General features: G+C 42.2%; 1 protein-coding gene across 4 annotated transcripts in view; it reads left to right on the top strand.

Annotated features, from left to right (window-relative positions):
* Positions 1-18,268: 18,268 nt before the first annotated feature.
* GABRR1 (gamma-aminobutyric acid type A receptor subunit rho1) overlaps positions 18,269-20,566 on the top strand; it is a 31,603-nt gene continuing 29,305 nt past the window's right edge. For 3 of the 4 annotated variants that reach the window (XM_045544014.1, XM_045544013.1, XM_045544012.1), the window contains exon 1: positions 18,721-18,842. In XM_045544014.1, coding sequence (XP_045399970.1) covers positions 18,721-18,842 — 122 coding nt within the window. Of the gene's footprint in view, positions 18,843-20,566 lie in introns of all 4 variants that reach the window. The other variant, XM_045544011.1, reaches the window with a different exon arrangement.

The raw sequence follows: 20,566 nt of genomic DNA, 5'->3' as shown, positions 1-20,566 counted from the left end.
TTAAACACTGTGTTAGGTGCTCACTTACTTCTTGTCACTTACTGTTAGCTACTGAGGATCTCACTCATATCTCTGTACAGGAGCCTGTCTAGCTGTGTGGCCTTGAGTCATTTACTTAATCTCTCCAAGCTTTGGTGTCTCCATCTGAAAATAAAAAGAAAATAGATAGTGACTCTGGCTTCTTAGAGTGGAGCAGTGAGTGAGTTAATGTGTCTGAAATACTCAGCTCAGTACCAGGCCCTGAAAAAAAACAAAGAAGAGGGAGAGGAGGAAGAGGGAGAGGAGAAAGAGGGAGGAGGAGAGCAGGGAAGGAGGAGGAGAAGAAAAAGGAGAAGGAAGGAGGGGGAAGAGTGTTGTCAGCTTTTAACTTTGCCAAATGAAAACATTAAAAACCACCCACAACCCAAAATATTGCTTCCATCTATTATCATTTCTAAAACAACAACAATTTTTAAACTGAAACTGTAGGAAGGTCTGATTTCATAACATATGAAATTCTTCCCAAGAAAACCCAGTTTGCACTTTACTCCTCACATTTTCATCAAAAGCACAGATGAAAACTCTGGTGTGGAGCTGACGGTACTTTGGGGGACCACCTGTAGAACGGAGAACTTGTTCTCGATTTTGCAGATGAGAAAATAAACCCAGAGAGACTAACTGGCCTAATGCCAGACAGTTGTTAAAGGAAAAATGCTTACCCACTACCCAGATACCCTCTTCTGCCAGTTACAGAGTTCACATTAGCTTTTCCTTGGCCCCTGTAACCGTAACAGTTCGTTTCCTGATGGGCAGCAGGTCAGCGTACCGAGACACCGAGGGTTGCAGCAAGGAAAGAGCTTAATCGTAGGGCTGCATAATGAGGGGGTGGGAGGACATCTCAAATTTGCCTCCCCAAGAGGTTTGGGGATAGGGATTGTAAGAGATCTGGACAGACGGCGGGACAGATGGCCAGCTGAGGTGTGGGGATCACTAATTAGTCAAGAAGTGAAGGGTGAAGTTGTGGGACAGGGAGATGAAGAAACCACATTCTTGTGCTGAGTTGGTTCCTTGAGGGGTCTTCAGACTGGTTGGCATCAGCCATTCTGCTACAATTCAGGATCTGAAAAACAAGCAATGCCTGAGCAACAGTCTTATTCCAGCGTCAGAGATCCAGTCTATAGGAATAATGGAGAAGCAGGTGGTCAGCACAGGACATTACTCTCAGTTAGCAATTGCAAGGAAGTGGGTCAAAGCGCACCAGCGCACCCTGGTTAATGCCAAACTATATTTCCGCCTAAAGCCTGGCTTGTCATTCTGGTGAACCCTGTGAGGGTGGTTTTGCTCTGACCCACTGGGACATCTGTGAGTGTTCTTCCTGCGGTTGGAATGATAAGGTAGCCCGTCTCTCAGGATTCTTCACTGAATCGTGCTTTTCATTAAGTTCCTAGTGCATATTTCTGACTTCAGGAAAACTCCTTTGAAAAAGTTTGCTTAACGTCCATGTGTTTGCTTTCATGACTTGCTGAATGTCACCTACATCAGTTTTAACTAGATTCAGCTACAAGCAACAGAGTAAAAATAACAAGAGGTTAAATAAGATAGAAGTCCGGAAGTGGACAATCTGGGATGGGTGAGCAGCTGTGCTCCAAAGTCCTCAGGGAACAAAAGCTCAGGCTGTGACCAGCTCACTGCTTGCTGCCCCATCGGGTAGGGCGGCCCTTGACCTCATGGTTCAAGACAGTCATTATTTCTGCATAAAGGAAACAGGATGGTTAAAGGGACAGAGATTGGGAAAAAGGGCACCCCAGCTGTATTTCAAGGAAAGTTCCAGGAGGCAAGGAAAGTTCCCAGTGGGTGCCACACGTTTCCCACCAGTACCTCTACCTGCAAAGAATGCTGGGGAAAGTGTTCACTCTGAATAGGCATATATCTAGCTAAAAATAGGGGATTCCGGAAGAAAGGGATACACATAAAGGGGGAAGGAGCAGTTCCTGCTGTAGCACTCATGAACACACCCACTTGTTTCCATGAAGCACCAGCTGAGAATTGTTAGTGTTAACCAAAGTGAGTGGCTGAGGCAAGAGTCTCAATCAACTGAGGTTTATTGAGCCAGAGCTTGGGGGTGCCTACGAAAAACACGAGTCTTTAAAGTCTGTAGCCAGTGATCTCCAAGAGGTATTTTCAGAAGGTTTAGTATTTATACATTTCCTTAAATGGGGGGAAGGCAGGTAAGATGAAGGGGAGTAGATGGAAGAATGATTGAGCTCATCTTGTCTCTGTCCTAGGAAGATAAGCATTTGCAGTGTGACATCTAACAGACTTTAGTTTTAGGACCTAGATTTAGAATGCAGACCTAAATGTACAACTGACATGTCCTTGTTTTATGGGAGGATATACATTTTGAAAGATTCTGAGGCCAGCGAAGAACAATTTGTGAGGGCAGTCATCCAGAGATGCCTGAGGCCTTTTGCCTTTCTGTGGGGGTCTGGCTAACATATAATACTTTGACTCGAGGTTGGACTAACAGCTATTTATTTGGGAAGAAATGGTGGTGTTGCATGACTCAGTCTCCAGGCTTAGCTCTCCCTTTGGCATAATAAATTTGGAGGTCCTGAGATTTTTTTATTTTCCTTTACATTAAGAAGCTCATATCTAAGTACAAAACATTTCGCCTCCCTCTGTCCCTCTCTCCCAGATAATTTCTTGTTCCTATCTCGGAGATAAATGGATCTTTCTAAAGCATTTTGTTGATGCCAGGAGATTCTGTTACAATTGAGCTCAAAGAGACTCAGAATATTTCTGTGCCCAGAAATAGAACCTGAGCACTGAATCCCTGCCATCGTTTATTTTGAAAGAGCTCAGGATTTCTTTCTTTCCCCTAAACTCTGTCAATTTTGGGACAAGCAAATGGAGTCAGCAAATCCAAGGCAATTCTCCTTGGGAAAGACTGAGAAGGCCCCTCCACTAACTGCTCCACCTGTCCATGTGACCACCATCAATGGAAAAGGACCCAAACTCTGTATAATAATTTAAAGAGGTTTATTCTGAGCTGAGTATGTATGACCATGGCCCAGAGAGCCATGCCCAAGAAGCCTGAGCAAGCAGTCCTGCCGTGATTGGGTTACAGTTTGGTTTTATACATTTCAGGGAGACAGGAATTACACGTTAAGTCAAAAATCAGTACATGGAAGGCATACATTGGTTTGGCCCAAAAAGTCAGGACATCTTGAAGCGGGGCATTACAAGTTATAGGTGGGTTTAAAGATTCTTTGATTTGTAATTTGTTAAAGAAATGGAGCTTTGTCTAAAGGCTTGGAATATTTTAAGATAAGGAAGTCTGTTAATGAGAGACAAGCCATCGGACATATATTGGACATACCCAGATTCAGTGATAAGTAAATTGATGACCTACAGGTATGGCTTAAGCTTTGTCTTATATAGCCTTAATGAGTTAATGAGTTACAAAGGATGTCTCCAAGAAGGGAGGAGGGGCATGAAGAGGCGTGTCTGACCTCCCTTAATACCCTCCCAGCAACTTAGCTTTAGGGTATTTCTGAGGTCCCCTTGGCCAAGAAGAGCTGGGGGGCTTAAGATTTTATTTTAGTTCCCACCACTCCCCACGCTGCCCTCTCTTGAGGCTGAGCCAGCCTGTCTTCCCCACACTCTAAGGGGGCCTCGATTACCAGATTCCAGAGGGAAAGACAAGGTTGAATCGCATATTTTCGTGACCTCCATGGTGATTCATGGTCTTGGGTTGTTTTCCCAGGAGTTGTGAGGGGTTTGCCCTGAATTACCCCCATCCCCTGAGTGAACAACAGTGCATTGTTCTGAGATTTTCTGCAGGCTTAAAGGATGTAATTGTGACCACAGTTGTGTTCAACTGAGTTTGAATATCTTTAAGGAATTGAGTCACTATGCAAATATAAGATACGTACATTAAGAATAAGAAGAACCCAGAGCGTAATAAATAGAGTTTAATGTTCTGGATGTTCTTTCTTAATAATAAAAGAAATAAGACATTTAAAAACATCATGTGAATAATAATAACAACGTGTGACTAAATGGGTTAGGAATCTGGACCATTTGCACACCTGTGATTCAAGTTATTACTTACCTTAAGGTCCAAGAGCAAAGACATCTTTTGTTATACACAATATTATTCTGCTCCTGTCTACTGCATGTCATTTGCACATTCCACATGAATATGGGCATCTACATAGTTGAAATGTATAGTCATATCTGTGTTTCTGGAAAAGATCTGTAAAGGAAAATAGAAATCTCAGACTACCCCCCAACTCCTTATGCAAAAAGAAATGTCAAAGCTAGAGGCTGAGTCATGCAACACCCCTTTCCAAAAGAATAGCTGTTACTAACATTATGCATCAGCCAGAACCCCAAGGAAAGTTAAATGGCTTCAGGCATCTACAAGGACTGCTCCCACAGACCATTCAAAAGGAAATTCTTTGCTGGCCTCCCATAAACAAGGACATACCAATTTTAACTTTAGGTCTTCAGGCTAAGTCTATCTCCTGTTCAATTCCACACTAATGATGTTGATTACAAGTTTATCTTCCCAGGAGCAGAACCGAGATGAGACCACCCAAAAGAAACTCCCTGTTTTTTACCATCACCCCTAATTTCCCTACTCCTCCATTCCCCTATCCCTGGGAAACCACTAGTTTACCTTCTGTGTCTATAAATTTGCCTATTCTGGACACTTCATATGAATGGAATCATATAATGTGTTGCCTTTTGTGACCGATTTCTTTCATGTTGTGTAAGTTTTCAAGGTCCATCCATGTCGTAGCACATAACAGTACTTTATTCCTTTTTAATTGCCAAATGTTCTTCCATTATACAGATAGACCACATTCTATTTATCCATTCATCAGTTGATGGACAATTGGTTTGTTTTCATTTTTGGCTATTATGAATCATGCTGCTATGAACATTTGCGTACAAGTTTTGGTGTAGACATGTGTTTTCATTTCTCCTGGGAATAAACCTAAGAGTGGAATTGCTGGGTTACATGGTAACTCCATATTTAACTTTTTGAGGAACCGACAGACTATTTTCTAAAATGTGGACACCATTTTACATTCCTACCAAGAATAGATGTGGCTTCCAATTTCTCTGAATCCTCACCAACACTTGTTAGTGTCTGTCCTTTTTCTTTCAGCCATCCTAGTGGGTGTGAAGTGGTATCTCATTGTGGGTTTTTTGTTTGTTTGTTTTTTGAGACACAGTCTCACTCTGTTGCCTGGGCTAGAGTGCCATGGCATCAGCCTAGCTCACAGCAACCTCAAACTCCTGGGCTCAAGCCATCTTCCTGTCTCAGCCTCCCAAGTACCTAGGACTACAGGCACGTACCACCATGGTGTACCACCATGCTGGCTAATTTTTTCTATTTTTAGTAGACAGGCTCTTGCTCTTGCTCAGGCTGGTCTTGTGACCTCAATCGAACCTCCCACCTTAGCCTTTCAGAGTGCTAGGAGCCACCTCACCCGGCCGTCATTGTGGTTTTGATTTGCTTTTCCCTGATGGTTAATGATATCGAGCATCTTCTCACATGCTTATTGGCTATTTGTATATTTTCCTTGGAGAAATGTCTATTCAAATTGCTTGGCCTTTTTTTAAAGTTTAGTTGTCTTTTAACTATTGAGTTGTAGGAATTCTTTATAGATTCTAAATACAAGTCCCTTACCAGATATATGCTTTCCAAATATTTCTCCCACTCATTTGGTTATCTTTTCACTTTCTTGATGGTTTCTGTTGAAGGACCAAAGTTTTAAATTTTCATAAAGTCTAATTTACCTGCGTTTTCTTTGGTTGGCTGTGTTTTTGATATCATATCTAAGGTATACATTTAATTTTATAAAAAACTGACAGGTGTCTTTGTGAGTTGTGCACATCTTAGCACAGAACATGCTCATTAAAGATAGATATTCTTGACTGAAGCTCAGCAGTGGCAAAAGTATACAGCCTGAACTTTGCTTTGGATGGATACAGTGGTGAGTGAGGAATTTGTGGAAGAGGTTGGTAAGATGAAGCAAAAGAATACCAATTCATGCAATTTTTGAAAGTTCTACCCAATTGCAATCAAATGAAGAAAATAGGCTTGGTTTGAAAATTCATCATTTTACAATTTAGAGACTAGTTGCTCCTGGTGGGCTATTAATTGCTCCATTTTACAGTGGAGAAAATTACTGGGCTCTGTTTCCTTATGTGTAAAATGGAGGCGCTGATTTCTACCTACCTTACAAGGCTGTTGTAAGAAGCAAATGAAAGAAAGCATGGAAAAGCATCTGTCAGCTTAAATTCCTATGTAAGTGCAAGGTGGTAGTGTCCTCTACAATAAATTCACAGTTTTCCTTGAGCAACTACAGTGAAACATTGTCTTAATCTATTCAGGCTGCTCTAACAGAATACCATGGACTAGGTTGCTTAAGCAACAAACATTTATTTCTCACAGTTCTGGAGACTGAGAAGTCCAAGTTCAAGGCACTGGCAGATTCAGCGTGTGTTGACAGCCCTATTCTTGGTTAGGAGACAGCACCTTCTTGCTGTATCCTTACATAGAGGAGAGCAGAGAGGGATCATCTCTCTGGTATCTCTTCTTATAAGAGCATGAATCCCATTCACAAGAGCTCCACTCTCATGACCTAACTACCTCCCAAAGAACCCCACCTCCAAACACCATTACTTTGGGGATTTAGGTTTCATATGAATGGGGGAGGACAAATTCAACCCACAGCAAACATTTCACACATTTCATGCATGATTCTAGGCATTTTACGTTTATTAACTCATTTACCTTTTTAAGTAGTGAGTACTGTTGCTATTATTCCCATTTTACAGGCTGCACAGATGTAAATGAGTTAAGTGGGATTTGAACACAGGTAGATCTGGCTCAAGTCTGAGCTGTTACTATTGCGATGTCTGCCTTTCCAAAAAGATGTCACACCTCCTCCTAGCATCCCCACTTTACAGTAACTCTCTCCATCCACAGCCTTTGTTTACTTGTGGGAGGGTTGCTATATTCAAATTCTCTGGAGTGTTATCCAGTAGATATAACTGAAGAAAGCTGAAAGTTTGCCTAAAATCTTAATGATTTCCCATTTTGGTCTTCTTGGAGGTTCGTAGTGAGACTGCTGTGTAAGCCATATGCTAAGTGCACACTGTAACAAGCTTTGTATTTATGGGACATTCAGAAGCACCAGCCCCTGCCAGGCAGGGTGGCACATGCCTCGCCTGTGTTCCCAGCTACTCCAGGAGGCTGAGGCAGGAGAATCCCTTGTGCCAGGAGCTCAAGACCAGCCTGGGCTATGTTGCCCACCAACCTGGTGGAGCAGATCCCACCATGAGCTCCTCCTCCCACAACCTGCTGTGTTTCCCAGAGCTCTCAGCATGGTGTCCAAGCGAGATGGGCAGTGCCCTGCAGCAATGCACGCTAAGAAGGAAGCCTTCCCATATCCCTGGTGATTTGGTCATTTGCTTTAATCTCTGTGTCCTCACCGCCTGGACAGTTTGGCCTTGTTTCTTGGACATTTCTCTGGTGCCTCAGGCTCTGCCTCCTTTTGTGCGAGAGGCTATGGACAGGGAGTTGGAGAGGCACCTTGCATGACTGGCGGGGAGAGCTGGGGGTGGACAAAGCAGCATTTCTTTTTCTTTTCTATTTTAAAATTACTAGGAACCACTAATTAACACCTGTAAATTGACCTGAAAGTAAAGCACTGCACTGTTTTTTAAGCAAAATAATCATGATTGTGTAAAATTTTCATGTCTCTATCTCTGAGGTTTCAGAGTGTGAACAGTGGTAATTCTAAGTTAGGTGTAATTTAACTCAGCAACTCCAGAAACTACTGAATATTCAACTAAAGAGGAAGCAACTGAGAAAACCACCTGTGCTGCTGTCTTTAGCATTTTCTGCAGCAGTGGTCCCCGGCCTTTTTGGCACAGGAACCGTTTTCATGGAAGACAATTTTTCCACGGCCTGGGGTGGGGTGGGATGGGTTTGCGGGGGGACAGAGAGATGGTTTTGGGGTGATTCGAGCACATTACATTTATTGTGTACTTTATTCCTATTATTATTACATTGTAATATATACTGAAACAATTCTACAACTCACCATAGGTTGGGGACCCCATTCTACAGAACAGTCAGAAGCAGGATCCACAGCCCTGAGACCACATGGCCAGGGTTGGCCAGCTCTCTCCGCAGCATTGACTAAAGTGCCACCATGATCACCTGCAGTCCCCCACGAACTTGTGAGTTATGTTCACATCCACGCTGTCCAGGATGGTCTCTTGGGTGGCAGGGTATGGGGCAAGAGTCATTATTTTGTTTTTATTTTTCAACAGATTCAAAGAGAGTGGAATTTGTATTAACTGATTTTAAGGAATTATATGCAACCAAAGCTAATCCATGAGTCAAGACAGTCACATGCTAAAAAAAGTTAAATAGTCAAACATTAAATTGCACAACTTATATTATGTTGTTCTTTTGTTATGTTGTTATTTCCTATTTTACACTTACCATGCATTCAATTGAAGTCTGCTGTTTCTTTTATCATAAAGTTAAATTACATTCTTTCTTTTCTTCAAGAGCTGACAATTCCAAATGTGGCTTCTCATTCAATGAATTCATTCTTAACTGTCACCAAAAAAACCTTTATTTCATTAAATCCTTTCCTCTAATTAGCAGGGAATAATCTGGAATTACTTAACTGAAAGATCTGAGTTGTCATCAAAATGCCTTGTTGGGCAACATGGAAAGTAAGAAGAATGTGTCACAAATAAAATCATTTTGCAGATCAGCCATTTCAGAAAGGTGTGGGGGAGCATGGAGGTGAGGGGAAAAAGCACAGGCCTGGGACCAAAGCGCAAATTTACCTATTACCCACATGGACTGGGCCGAATAACCTCATGTCTCAGGGCCCAGCTTCCTCACAGAGGAAGGGGAGGTAGCAACCTTCTGCCTACTTTGAGAGCTCATTCTTAGGGTCAAACGGACAAAGGACCGTTCAATTGCAAACCATTATTATTCAGCAGCAGTTGGGTTTGCTCTGGGGGACGACAAAAAATGGCCTGTGTTTCGTATTCAGTCCTCAGAGAGCATCTAAGCTGCTGAGGGGCCCCCACGTCCACACCCCTCTTCCGCCATAGCATACCCTACGCAGGGCTCCCCACCCACTGCGGCTTGAGGCCTAGGCTGATCTCACAGCGTTTCCTCTTGTCACCACGACATCCGCCACAACGACGCCCCTGGAGCCTGACAAGCGTATCAAACTCCTTCAACAAGAAACTAGAGGACTTTTTATGAAGTTGTATTTGAGCCTAGAAGCCAACAGGTTTTAATTAAAGGCTGACTTGGAAATGAATAAAAGTTTTCTTTAAACAATTTTACTATGACTCCAGCAGAGGGAGACAGGGCTGCACTTTCCCATAGGAACTGCAATTTCATTTAAAGGTTTGTATTAGGAAGAGCCTGCCTGTCTTCCTTTTTCCTTCCCTCTCTTGCTCCCTTCTTTCCTTATCCGATGATGGTAGTCATAATTTTAATATCTCTTGGTGGAGAAAATAAGTGGCCAAAGGCCATTACAAATGCAGCTATACTTCCAAAATAGGTTTGTGTTTTTTGATCACAAGAGCTGCTAGGGCGTTGGGAAGCAGCAAAGGCAAGCAATGCATTCAGTCTCCAGGCAATTCTTTGCACCTGTGGTGGGTAGCATCGGTGGCTGACCCAGCATCTCTTATAGGACCTCAAGGTTCGCTTGCTCACTGCACAGTGACAGACTAACACACTGAAACAGCAGGCGTTGCAGGAGAGAAAGAGTTTAATAATTGTTGAGCAGCCAAAGGAGGAGGCAGGAAGAACCCCTCGAATTCGTCTCCCCAAAGAGTCCTGGGCTGAGGTTTTTAGGGAATTTTGGTGGGCAGGGGGCTAGGGAACTGGCACAACTGATTGCCAGGATGAAATTATAGGGATGTAGAACCTGCATTTTTGTGCTGAGTCAGTTCCTCAGCAGGAGTCACATGACTGGCTGGTGTCAGTGGGCCCATTGGAATGCAGGGTCTGGAAAATATCTTAGGAAACAGTCGTATGTTGCTTAACATTGAAGATATTACTATGGGAGTGATTAAGGGAAGTTATAGGACTTTGTGACGAAAGTCTATGTGCCTCTTAAGCAGTAAACAGCTATAAGGGAGTGGGCTATGGGGTAAGAGCTAAGGTTAATAGCTGTGCTATTTCAAGACTATGTCCTTATCAAAATCCCAGTAACTTGGTTTAATTAATTTTATAAGGATGGTTTCACATCCACCCTGTCTTCCTCCTTCCTCATCAGACCAGTTCAACATCTGCCCCGTTCCCAGTCCAAAAGGGGATCCTGCTTAGTCTAGGCCAATCAGAGCACGTTTTTCCCTTGGTGAAGGTAACTTGTCCCAGGATGGACTTGTGATCTTCCCTGGCTCAGTCACACTGAAGGGAAGGGCTTATCTTCCGTGCTCTGAGAAGAGGACTTCCCTCTCTTTCCCACCAGCTATGAGTAAGGGAACTTTTTGCTGTTGGCAGCCATAGGGCAACCATGGGTAAAATGGCCAGAGGAAAAAGAGAACACAAAAGATGGAGGGAAAGAAAGAACTGGGAAATTTATGACACCACTGAATCACCAGATCAAACAACCCCCTATCCTGGAATTCTTGTTTTGTGAGAGAATACATTTCTGTTTAAGCCAGTATGAGTCAAGCCTCTATTTTTTGCAAATAAAATTGTCCTGGAAGATATAGTACCTGTATGGATTGATGATTCCCTTCAGTTTCCCTAAAGCTACCCAGTGGTCCTCAGCCCCTGGATGGGCTGAAATAGTGGCTGAGAACCACTAATTTTCACTTTAAACTATCTATTGGTTTTCCATGGGTCACTTGTTGAGGACGTTGTTCATATTACTTCTGTGATATTACTCTGCTTCATTGACACAGCACTCTACAAACATTTATTATTTATGCCTAGTCCTAGATGGATCTATAACTTGGAAGGATTATTGCCAAGTAAGGAGATTGCAGTACAGCAAGTCAAAACATGCCCCAAATCACTCAAGATGGCAGTGCTGGAAATACCATGTACTTCATAAGTGCTCCTCTCATTTCTATTTCTAGCCTAATGGAAGGAAAAATTCAAGTCATTTAGAATAGCAAACCATAAAAATAGAAATCTTTAATGCTGTCTTTCTTCTTTTTCTTTCTCAGGAATGGGGGTTTATACATGTGTTTTTTTCTTACTGACCCTTCATTGATAGTTAATGTTTATAACCTCTAATTAATTTAAACTAGAGACCACATTTTAAAAACCACTTATGGCTCCTGGTAGAAAGAGCTAGCAAAAGTAAGAAGTAGGGTTTACCTCACTGGAAGGAAACCAAAGTGCTCAACTTCCTAAGAAGGATTTTGATCAAAGGTTTAATGGACTGCTCAGAGAATCACCAGATAATTGGTCTAAGTATTTGTGAAACAGTTGTTGTTTGATCATAATCATGAGAATGATATGAATATAATTTTTCATCTAACAGTGCACAAAGTCACTATGATAAAAAGGTGCATAAGATACAGTGATGCCATTTATACTGTTCTTAGAGAAAAAGGGCTAATGCAATATATGTGGAACAGTACCCAATTGTTTTAGGCAACAGATAATTGAATATTAGGTTGGTGCAAAAGTAATTGAGGTTTTGGACCATGAATTTGAAATCATTATAACTAGGGATTTATGCTGAAGGTGTTGGCTAAGTATACATATTCAACAGGTTATAGGAGGAGCTATGAATATTCATGAAAAGGGGTCATGCACATGTATAATAAGCAAACATGCACGTTACATGTATCCCATGTTCACCTTGGGGTGGAGCCTTAACATTTAACTGCATTGCTGTGAGACTCTATATGTCAAAAGGTGAAGCAGGGACACAAAGGCACTCAAGTGCACAACGTCTTTACAATGGCCAGAACCAGCCTATAGGCAATGGTCTCTTATTAAGAGAAAGTTACTGAAACCAGTCTTATGGCCAACCACAGCTATAGTTATGGCTTATGGAATAGGGAGGTCAGTTAGTCAGTGTCTGGTGGTGGACGAGGTATAATTGTTTTAAAATTGCTTATCTCAAGTCCGATGCTTGTTTAGCTGCTAGAGAAAAAGAAAAACCTTGTGGCAGTTAGAACATAGTTTATTCTTTAAGTGTAGGGAGGTATGATTTAATGCTTGCTTGGCATGGCCGTAGGTCCTATATATAATTTGGTATTTTATTGCCAAAAGAGTCTGTTCTGTCAGTCTTACGATCTCTATTTTAACATTAATGCTGGTCAGTTGTGTCCAAACCACAAAAGGGAGAACAAAGGGTTTAACAAAGCATGTCTGATCTCATGTCCTGTCATAACTGAGAACGCAGTTTTTAAGGTTTTTCTGGGGTCCCCTTGTCCAGGAGGGGGGTCTGTTCAGTTGGTTGGGGGACTAGAATTTTATTTTTAGTTCTCAATATATATAGCATATATCCTACTTCATTTATTTACTTATTTCAAGGAATTGGCTTACGTGTTTGTGGGGGCTGGCAAGTCTAAAATTCGCAGGGCAGGCAAGTAAGATGGAATTCTTGGACTGATGCTATAGTTTAGAGGCAGAATTTCTTCTTCCAGGAAACCTCAGTTTTGCTCTTAAGGCCTTTCAACTGATTGAATGAGGCCCACCCACATCATCAAGGTAATTTCCTTTATTGAAAGTCAATTGATTGTATATGTTAACCACATCTACAAAATATTTTCACAGCAAGACCTAGATTAGTGTTTGACTACATCACTGGGTACTATGACCTGGCCAAGTTGACACATTAAACTAACCGTAGCAGCTGGAAACCATCACATCAAGCACAGTGTCTGGAGCATAGTGAGATGGGGCAAGGAAGTCAGATAAACTTGGGAAGCTGGGCAGAGGTCTTGAGGCTAACATAAAGTTTAGCTTTTAGTCAAAGTTTATTGGGAAACCACAGGAGTGTATCAATAGGAAGTGGAGGATTGATTCACTTTATTGACAGCCTAGTTTTCATTTTGTTCAGAGAGACAATCAGTGGGATCCAAATTAAACAATAAATCACTCTGGCTGATCTCTGGAGAATAAAATAGGGAGTGTATTAGTCAGGGTCTAGTCAAGAGGCAGAAACCACACCAGTAACTTGAATAGGGAACATTTTATGAGGAGTTGTTAACTAGGTACAAGGTGATTAACTGTTAAAAGGCATAGAAAAGGACCCTAAGGGTACCGAGGTAGCAAGTGCAGAGAGCACCCCTAGGGCTGAGGGAAGAACAAGGAAGGAACTTAGAGGAGGTCCTGTAAGGTCTGTGGTCCATACTCTGGTGAGAAGGTGTGGCTCCCGCAGGAACCGTGGGGTGTGGGGAAGAAGCAACTTGCTGGGAGCTGCTTGCTGGAACCATGAGGACCTCAGCTGCTTTGAGGAACACCACAGGGACCAGCTGCACACTGTGCCCTTGCTGCCACTTAAAAAAATTAAAACAGGAAAAAGAAAATTCTCTTCTCCTTCTTCTAGCCTTGCAGACTCTGTCCCACACCCTCTATTGGCAGAACCTAGCATCCTGTTGGCTGGCATGGAGAAACATGGGTTAAGAGTTAGCTGTATTATACAATGTAGGACAAACAGAGGTGGCTTTCTTATTGGCTTGGGAGCCAATAAGTCAGTAACTGGCACTGGAGTCAAGGAGAGACTCCGAGGTGAATGGTTAGGAAGCTATTGCAGTGGTCAAGGGAAGAGTTGATGGGTCCTGGTGGTGGCAGTGCAGCTGGAGAAGTGAACTCATTCAAATTACCTATTGGAGGTAGGTATTAAAAAAATGTTAAGTTTGCCTCCTTAATTATTCTTTAGAAGAGAATATTGAAAATAAGAAAATTCTATGGTATGATTTAGGTTATTAACATTCCATAAATATTTCCAAACATGAAGTCTTAGTGGCAATATTTATTAATTCATTTATTTGTGTAGTGAAAGAAATCAAGAGAATCTAAATAAATGGAGAGATATTCCATTTTCATGGATGGGAAGACTCGATATTATTAAGATGTCTGTTCTTCCCAACTTGATCTATAGATTCAATGCAATCCCAATCAAAATCCCAGTGAGTTACTTTATGAATATTGACAAACTGGGCCGGGCGTGGTGGCTCACGCCTGTAATCCTAGCACTCTGGGAGGCCGAGGCGGGTGGATCGCTCAAGGTCAGGAGTTCGAGACCAGCCTGAGAAAGAGCGAGACCCCGTCTCTACTAAAAAAGTAGAAAGAAATTATCTGGCCAACTAAAATATATATAGCAAAAATTAGCTGGGCATGGTGGCGCATGCCTGTAGTCCCAGCTACTTGGGAGGCTGAGGCAGGAGGATCGCTTAAGCCCAGGAGTTTGAGGTTGCTGTGAGCTAGGCTAACGCCACGGCACTCACTCTAGCCTGGGCAAAAAAGCGAGACGCTGTCTCAAAAAAAAAAAAAAAAAGACAAACTGATTCTAAAGTTTATATAGAAAGGCAAAAGACCCAGAATAGTCACTACAGTATTGAAGGAGAAGAACAAAGTTGGAGGACTGACACTACCCAACTTCAAGAATTACTACAAAGCAACAGTAATCAGAACAGTGTAGTATTGGCAAAAGAGTGGACAATAAATCAATGGAACAGAATAGAGATTCTAGAAATAGACCCACACAAATATATTCAACTGATCTTTGACAAAGAAACAAAGGCAATTCAATGGAGAAAAGATAGTTTTTTCAACAAATGGTTCTGGAAAAACTGGACTTACACATGCAAAAAAAAAAGAATCTAGACCCAGACATTTATCATTTATTCATGTAGCAAATATTTATTGATTTCTACCAAGTGTCAGACATCAAGTTTATCATGATGCTTGTGATGAAAAAAAATATGTATGGATAAAATTAAGGCTCTGCTATCAAGAGGTCATAGTCTAATGGTCTATTGATCCTTGGTCCTGCAATTCTGGCTGCAGCAGTTTTTGGAACACTGGGCTGGGTGTGTTTAGACCGCAAGGCTTAGACTACTCCAGCTAATTGATGCTTCTTGTTAATCTAGAGTTCTCATCAATCATGAAAATTTCAATATAGTTGGTAGACAGCCTCCAAATAGTCTATTGTCACCACCATATTAAATAACTTGAGTTAAGTAATTTAAGTGCTTTCAGTGTGACACCAACACCAGCTGGTTTATGACATTGGTAACGCAGCAGCGAAACAGTGACAGGGAAATGACAAAAAGAGCACATTACAGATGGGCATCAAAAGACCTAGAGATCAAGGAATCTGACCTGAATTAAACTAGCAGATGCAGAACGGGGGTGGTTGCTTTGGAAGCACACTGTAAATATCACAGCCTTCCCGACATGACTGATATTAATGGCCTAATGTTTTGTCCCCTCTTTGTTTTATTTGGATGTCCTGACTGATCTGAGTGTTTAGCTCCAGATAAGAAGAGGGCCAAGGAACAAAGGACCCCAGCAATGTGGGTTTACAGGAATGGGAGTTGGGATTCAAGTCATGGCCACCTGACTTTTGGGATAGAAAGAAGAATTAGAGAGTTCAGCAGGCTGCTGATTGTACCCCCAAATTTACTCTCTTTTTTTCCCTATAGTGATAGAATTTTAGCAATGTGTAAGGTTGTATTTTCTGGACTCCTCACAGTCAGGAGTGGCCACGAGGCCGAGTTCTTGCCAACGCAATATGAGTAGAAGTGATGAGCGCAGCTCCTGTGTGGCTTGCTTAAACGGCAATTGCTCGCCTTTCGTTTCTTCTGTTTGCCTCTTCCCACGGCCCGTCTGCGGTCACGGTGGTAACCCTGCTTTAACCACGCACACACACGTAAGCACCATGTCCTCACGAAGGGCGGCAAGATGGAAGGAACTTTATCCTGGAGCAGACTTCCCCATCGGCCTGGACCACTCTCCGCTAAACTGTTCCATGAGAAAGAAACAATATTCTTTCCTATTTCTTGGTCTTTGAACGGTTTGATTCCAGCAGCAGCTTAAATCATAGGCCAGAAAATACAATGAGGAAATAAACAGCTGCATCTGGAACTGAAAAATGACTCTTGTGGTCATTGTTTTATCAAATTCCTTTCCTTTGCTCTTTAATTCGTCCCTAATTCCCTACCTGGCAAGGTCCAGCCCAATGCTGAGAGATCATGTCTGGGCACTGAGCTCAGAGCCAGGAACAAAACTGATGTGTGTGTTCAGTCTTCCCTGGGTATCCAAAGGGCTTTGTTTCCAAGACGCCCTTCGGTACCAAAATCACGGATGCTCAAGTCCCTTATATAAAAATGGCGTAGTATTTTAATATAACCTACACCGCCCCCATACTTTAAACCATCTCTAGATTACTCGGAATAGCTAATACAATGTAACTGCTACATAAATGGTTTTTATACTGTATTGTTTTATTGGATTTGTGTTATTTTTTATTGTGGTATTATTATATTTTTTATTGTTTTTTTCCTGAACATTTTTGATCTGAAATGAATCCATGGATGCAGAACCCACAGATGTGGAGGCCACTGTAGCTAGAAGCTGTGCTAGAGGGCGCAAGTTGAAAACAGTTGATGAGCGCCTGGGGCCATTGTCTGGGAGTAGCTGGGAGTAGCAGAGTCTGAAGTTCGCTCCATCTGTGAGGGAGGGCTTTGTGCATGGCATTGGGCTCTTCTGAGGGCCAGAAGCAAGAGAACACTTGAAGGCCATTAGGAAGTGAGCTAGAGTCAACCTCTGCCTGGTCCTTCCTACACTGAATGAATTACTACCCTGGAGATCCCGCACTGGTATAGGGAAAGCCATGATGGTTGAGGAATAGAAAGGGGAGCGAAAAGAGAGAGGCAACTGGTATACCAAAAAGGAGAGATTGGTCAAAAAATAGTGGTTTTTAAAATTGCGCTGGAAATGTTATACTTCAGTAAGTCAGTCTGGATCCTTAAGAAGCTCTGATGTGGGCCCTAACTGGTTCTCTCAGGGTGTACTTCCTCTTTGCAATTCCCTTCTATATTCTTATCCTACAAAGAGGGCACAGAGACTGGACGCTGTGGCTCACACCTGTAATCCCAGCACTTTGAGAGTCCGAGGTGGGAGGATCGCTCAAGCTAGAGTTCAAGACTAGCCTGAGCAACACAGCAAGACCCCATCTCTACAAAAAATAGAAAAATTAACCCGGTGTGGTGGCACGTGCCTGTAGTCATCCCAGCTATTTGGGAGCCTGAGGCAGGAGGATTGCTTGAGCCCAGGAGTCTGAGGTTGCAGTGAGCTATGGTGACACCACTGCACTTTAGCCCGGGCAACAGAACAAGACCCTGGCTCAAAAAAAAAAAAAAAAAAATCCCAAAAAAACAAACAAAAAGAGAGTACAGATACTCTCTGCAGTAGAGCCACATGGTGTTAATGGAAAGTAAAGTTTATTTTATTTATTTGTTTTTGTTTTAAGACAGAGTCTCACTCTGTCGCCCTGGGTAGAGTAGGGTGGCATCATTGTAGCTCACAGTAACCTCAAATTCCTGGGTTCAAGGGATCCTCCTGCCTCAGCCTCTCAAGTAGCTGGGCCTCTTGCTGAGGCTGGTCTTGAACTGAGCTCAAGCAATCCTCCTGCCTCAGCCTCCCAGAGTGCTAGGATTACAGGCCTGAGCCATCACAACTGGCCCTGGGTAATTAATTCTCATTCTGTTGGACCTTGGGTTTGTGCAACTATCTGCTTTTCAACTATAGAATTCCAGGACTCCTCACGCAGTCTGCCAGTGCGGTACAGGAAGTTATGAAAGCCGTGTTAGTTCTGCTTTGAAGAGTCGATAGTTGGGAGTACTAGTGCAGTCTCTTCCACAAGGCTCTGAGACTGCCCTTTGATGAAGACGCAAACTCTGGCCTGTAGATTATAGCAGAGTCTTAGAGCAAGCATCAAAGAAAAAGAAAAGCTATCTGTAGGTAGCAATCACAGACTTGATGGCTATAGTTAATTTATTACTGATATTTTTCATATGTGAAAAGTCCAATGAGGTTCATTATACGAGTAATGCAATTAACGAGGAAATTTAGTTGTTTCTGTGCAAAACAAAGATAGAAAAGCCTCTTCTTCACTTGCCCTCCCAATCTCAGCCCTTCAGACAGCCTACCCAAGTACAGAGCCCTGAGGTTTCACAGATTCAGCCACAGGAAGAAGCGGGGGCAGGGAGCTGTCCAAATCCAGCCCTGGGCTAGAACAAATAATAATGGCTGGAAGCTTAAAATAGATCCAGGGAGGCGTTCATTAATGTGAACTTATGAAACATTTCAGCACCTCCAGTCTTTTTCATTTTGGAAATTGGTTTGGTCCATTTTTACTTCCCTGTATCCCATGGACCAGAAAATAGACCTTTACCAATATATTTACCACATTTGACGATGAACTAATTTAGACCGGCCAAAATAATTGTTCCACAGGGACACAAGAATTCAACCTCAGTTCAGAAAATCCCTGACATGTGACGTAGGAGGATTTATAGGTTTAGTGGAAATTGCTTTCTCCTGCTTTCCAGATTACATACTGGGGGTTGATTTTTTTTGCATGAGTAAACATCCTTCTAATAATGAACAGACCAATAATGTCTTAAGAGAGAAAAAGAACATCTTTTTCCTTTTTGCTGTTTCTTGAGAGAACTGTTTGGATTTGGAAACCCATGTTGGCTGTCCAGAATATGAAATTTGGCATCTTTCTTTTGTGGTGGGGATGGGTTTTGGCCACTGAAAGCAGAGTGCACTGGCCAGGAAGAGAAGTACACGAGATGTCCAAGAAAGGCAGGTGAGTAGACATTTAGGGATAGAGGATTTAGGGGAAGAGGGTGTGCAAAGTAAGTCTATGGTATTGTTCTAGAGATCGAGCATCATTTCCAGCTTATGGTATTTTGTGTGGATTCCTTTTCCCTTTGTTCTCCTGCTTCCCCCCTTTTAGGAAGTTAGAATTATGTTTTGTTATAAAATGATGCTGATTAGATGATATTATTATAGCATATTCTTAAATTCCTCATGAATTGTCCTGGATGAAAGGTAGATTCTGGAAAAAAAGAATGTATGCACATTCTTTAAAAAATCAAGGGCAATTGTTTGATGTCTGTATCCTAAGGTTAGAAAAAAAAATCTGCGAATTCCCAAATAATCAGTGGGGTCTCTAATTTGTGAGAATGATTTTGTTGGTTCTAATTATTTGTTAGATTTGTGGATCACTTTTAAATCTTTTAAAAGGAAACAAAGCAAATAAGCTTTAAGCTGGCTTGAAGGATCATTAGATTGTCCCCTACCTGTAAACTGTGCAGGGATGGGGATGGAGCTGCCTGTAGGTGAGCTGCTTCGCCGTGGCCAACGTGGTACGTGCTGCCCTGTCCATACCAGCCCTCTCAGAGGGAGCTTAGACAGGGAGCCAGACTCCCCACCAGCCCCTGGGCACTCGACCTCACAGGGCAGCTCTGATGGCAGCACTAGCAATGAATGTGTGTACGGGATGCACCCCTGCTTGCTGGCATCAATCACTACAAGAGGACACTTGGGGACAACCTAATCCAGCGCTTTCTCTTTACTGATGAGGACATGGAGGCAGTAAGGGCATTCTTGGTCCTTTATCAGCCCCAGCTCTCAGTCGAACTTCAGCTTTCTTTATGTCTGGATGTAAATACGAATAGAGTCAGAAAGATCAGTTAATACAAAAGGAAACCTAGCTTCCCGGAGTTTGGGACTAGGACAAGGGCTGTGTGTCTAGCTCCTCAGCACCCTCCCCCCTGGGGCTTGAGAGAACCCTCCACACAAGGGCTTGCAAACAGCCAGCTGTAGCTCACAGCATTGGTTTGGAGTTGTTTTAACAGTATCACAAAACCAGGAGCTGAAATGTACAGTGGTCATGGTGAGCCCTGGAGTACCAAGGGAGACTACTATGCCCTGCTCTCATCAGAGTCAGAAGTTGCTTGAGCAAACTGGAAATTGTGAAGTGGTGCAGCCATAGAGATTATTTAAACCAAATGTGCTCATAGGGATTAAAAGCACAACAGCAACGAATCCTATTGCTTGTCATCCAAAACTTCTCAGACTGTCTCCCCAGCCAGAGTTAGAGTGGCAATCCAGTACCAAATACCAATGATTAACAAATCCCAGAGAGTGAAAAAGACTTTCTTTTAAAGAATTACTTTTTTAAAATTTAATTTTTTTAAATTTTTGAATTATTTTTCTTTTGTTGTAAATTTACAAATTATTATTATATATATTAATGGGGTGCAAAGTATGTATACAATGTGGAATGATTAAGTCAAGCTAATTAATGTATCCATCACCTCCAATACTTACTGTTTTTTGTGGTGAAAACATTTGAAATTTACTCTTAGCAATCTTGAAATACGTAATACAGTATTATTAACTATAGTCACCATACTGTGCAATATATCTCAAAAGACGTATTCCTCCTAACAGAAACTTCGTATCTTTTGACCAATATCTCCTCCCTGCACCACCCCTCCAGCCACTGGTAACTATCATTCTATT

This window comes from Lemur catta, chromosome 2, assembly GCF_020740605.2.
Source record: "Lemur catta isolate mLemCat1 chromosome 2, mLemCat1.pri, whole genome shotgun sequence".
Taxonomy (NCBI): Eukaryota; Metazoa; Chordata; class Mammalia; order Primates; family Lemuridae; genus Lemur; species Lemur catta.
This window is presented reverse-complemented; position numbering and strand designations above follow the sequence as displayed.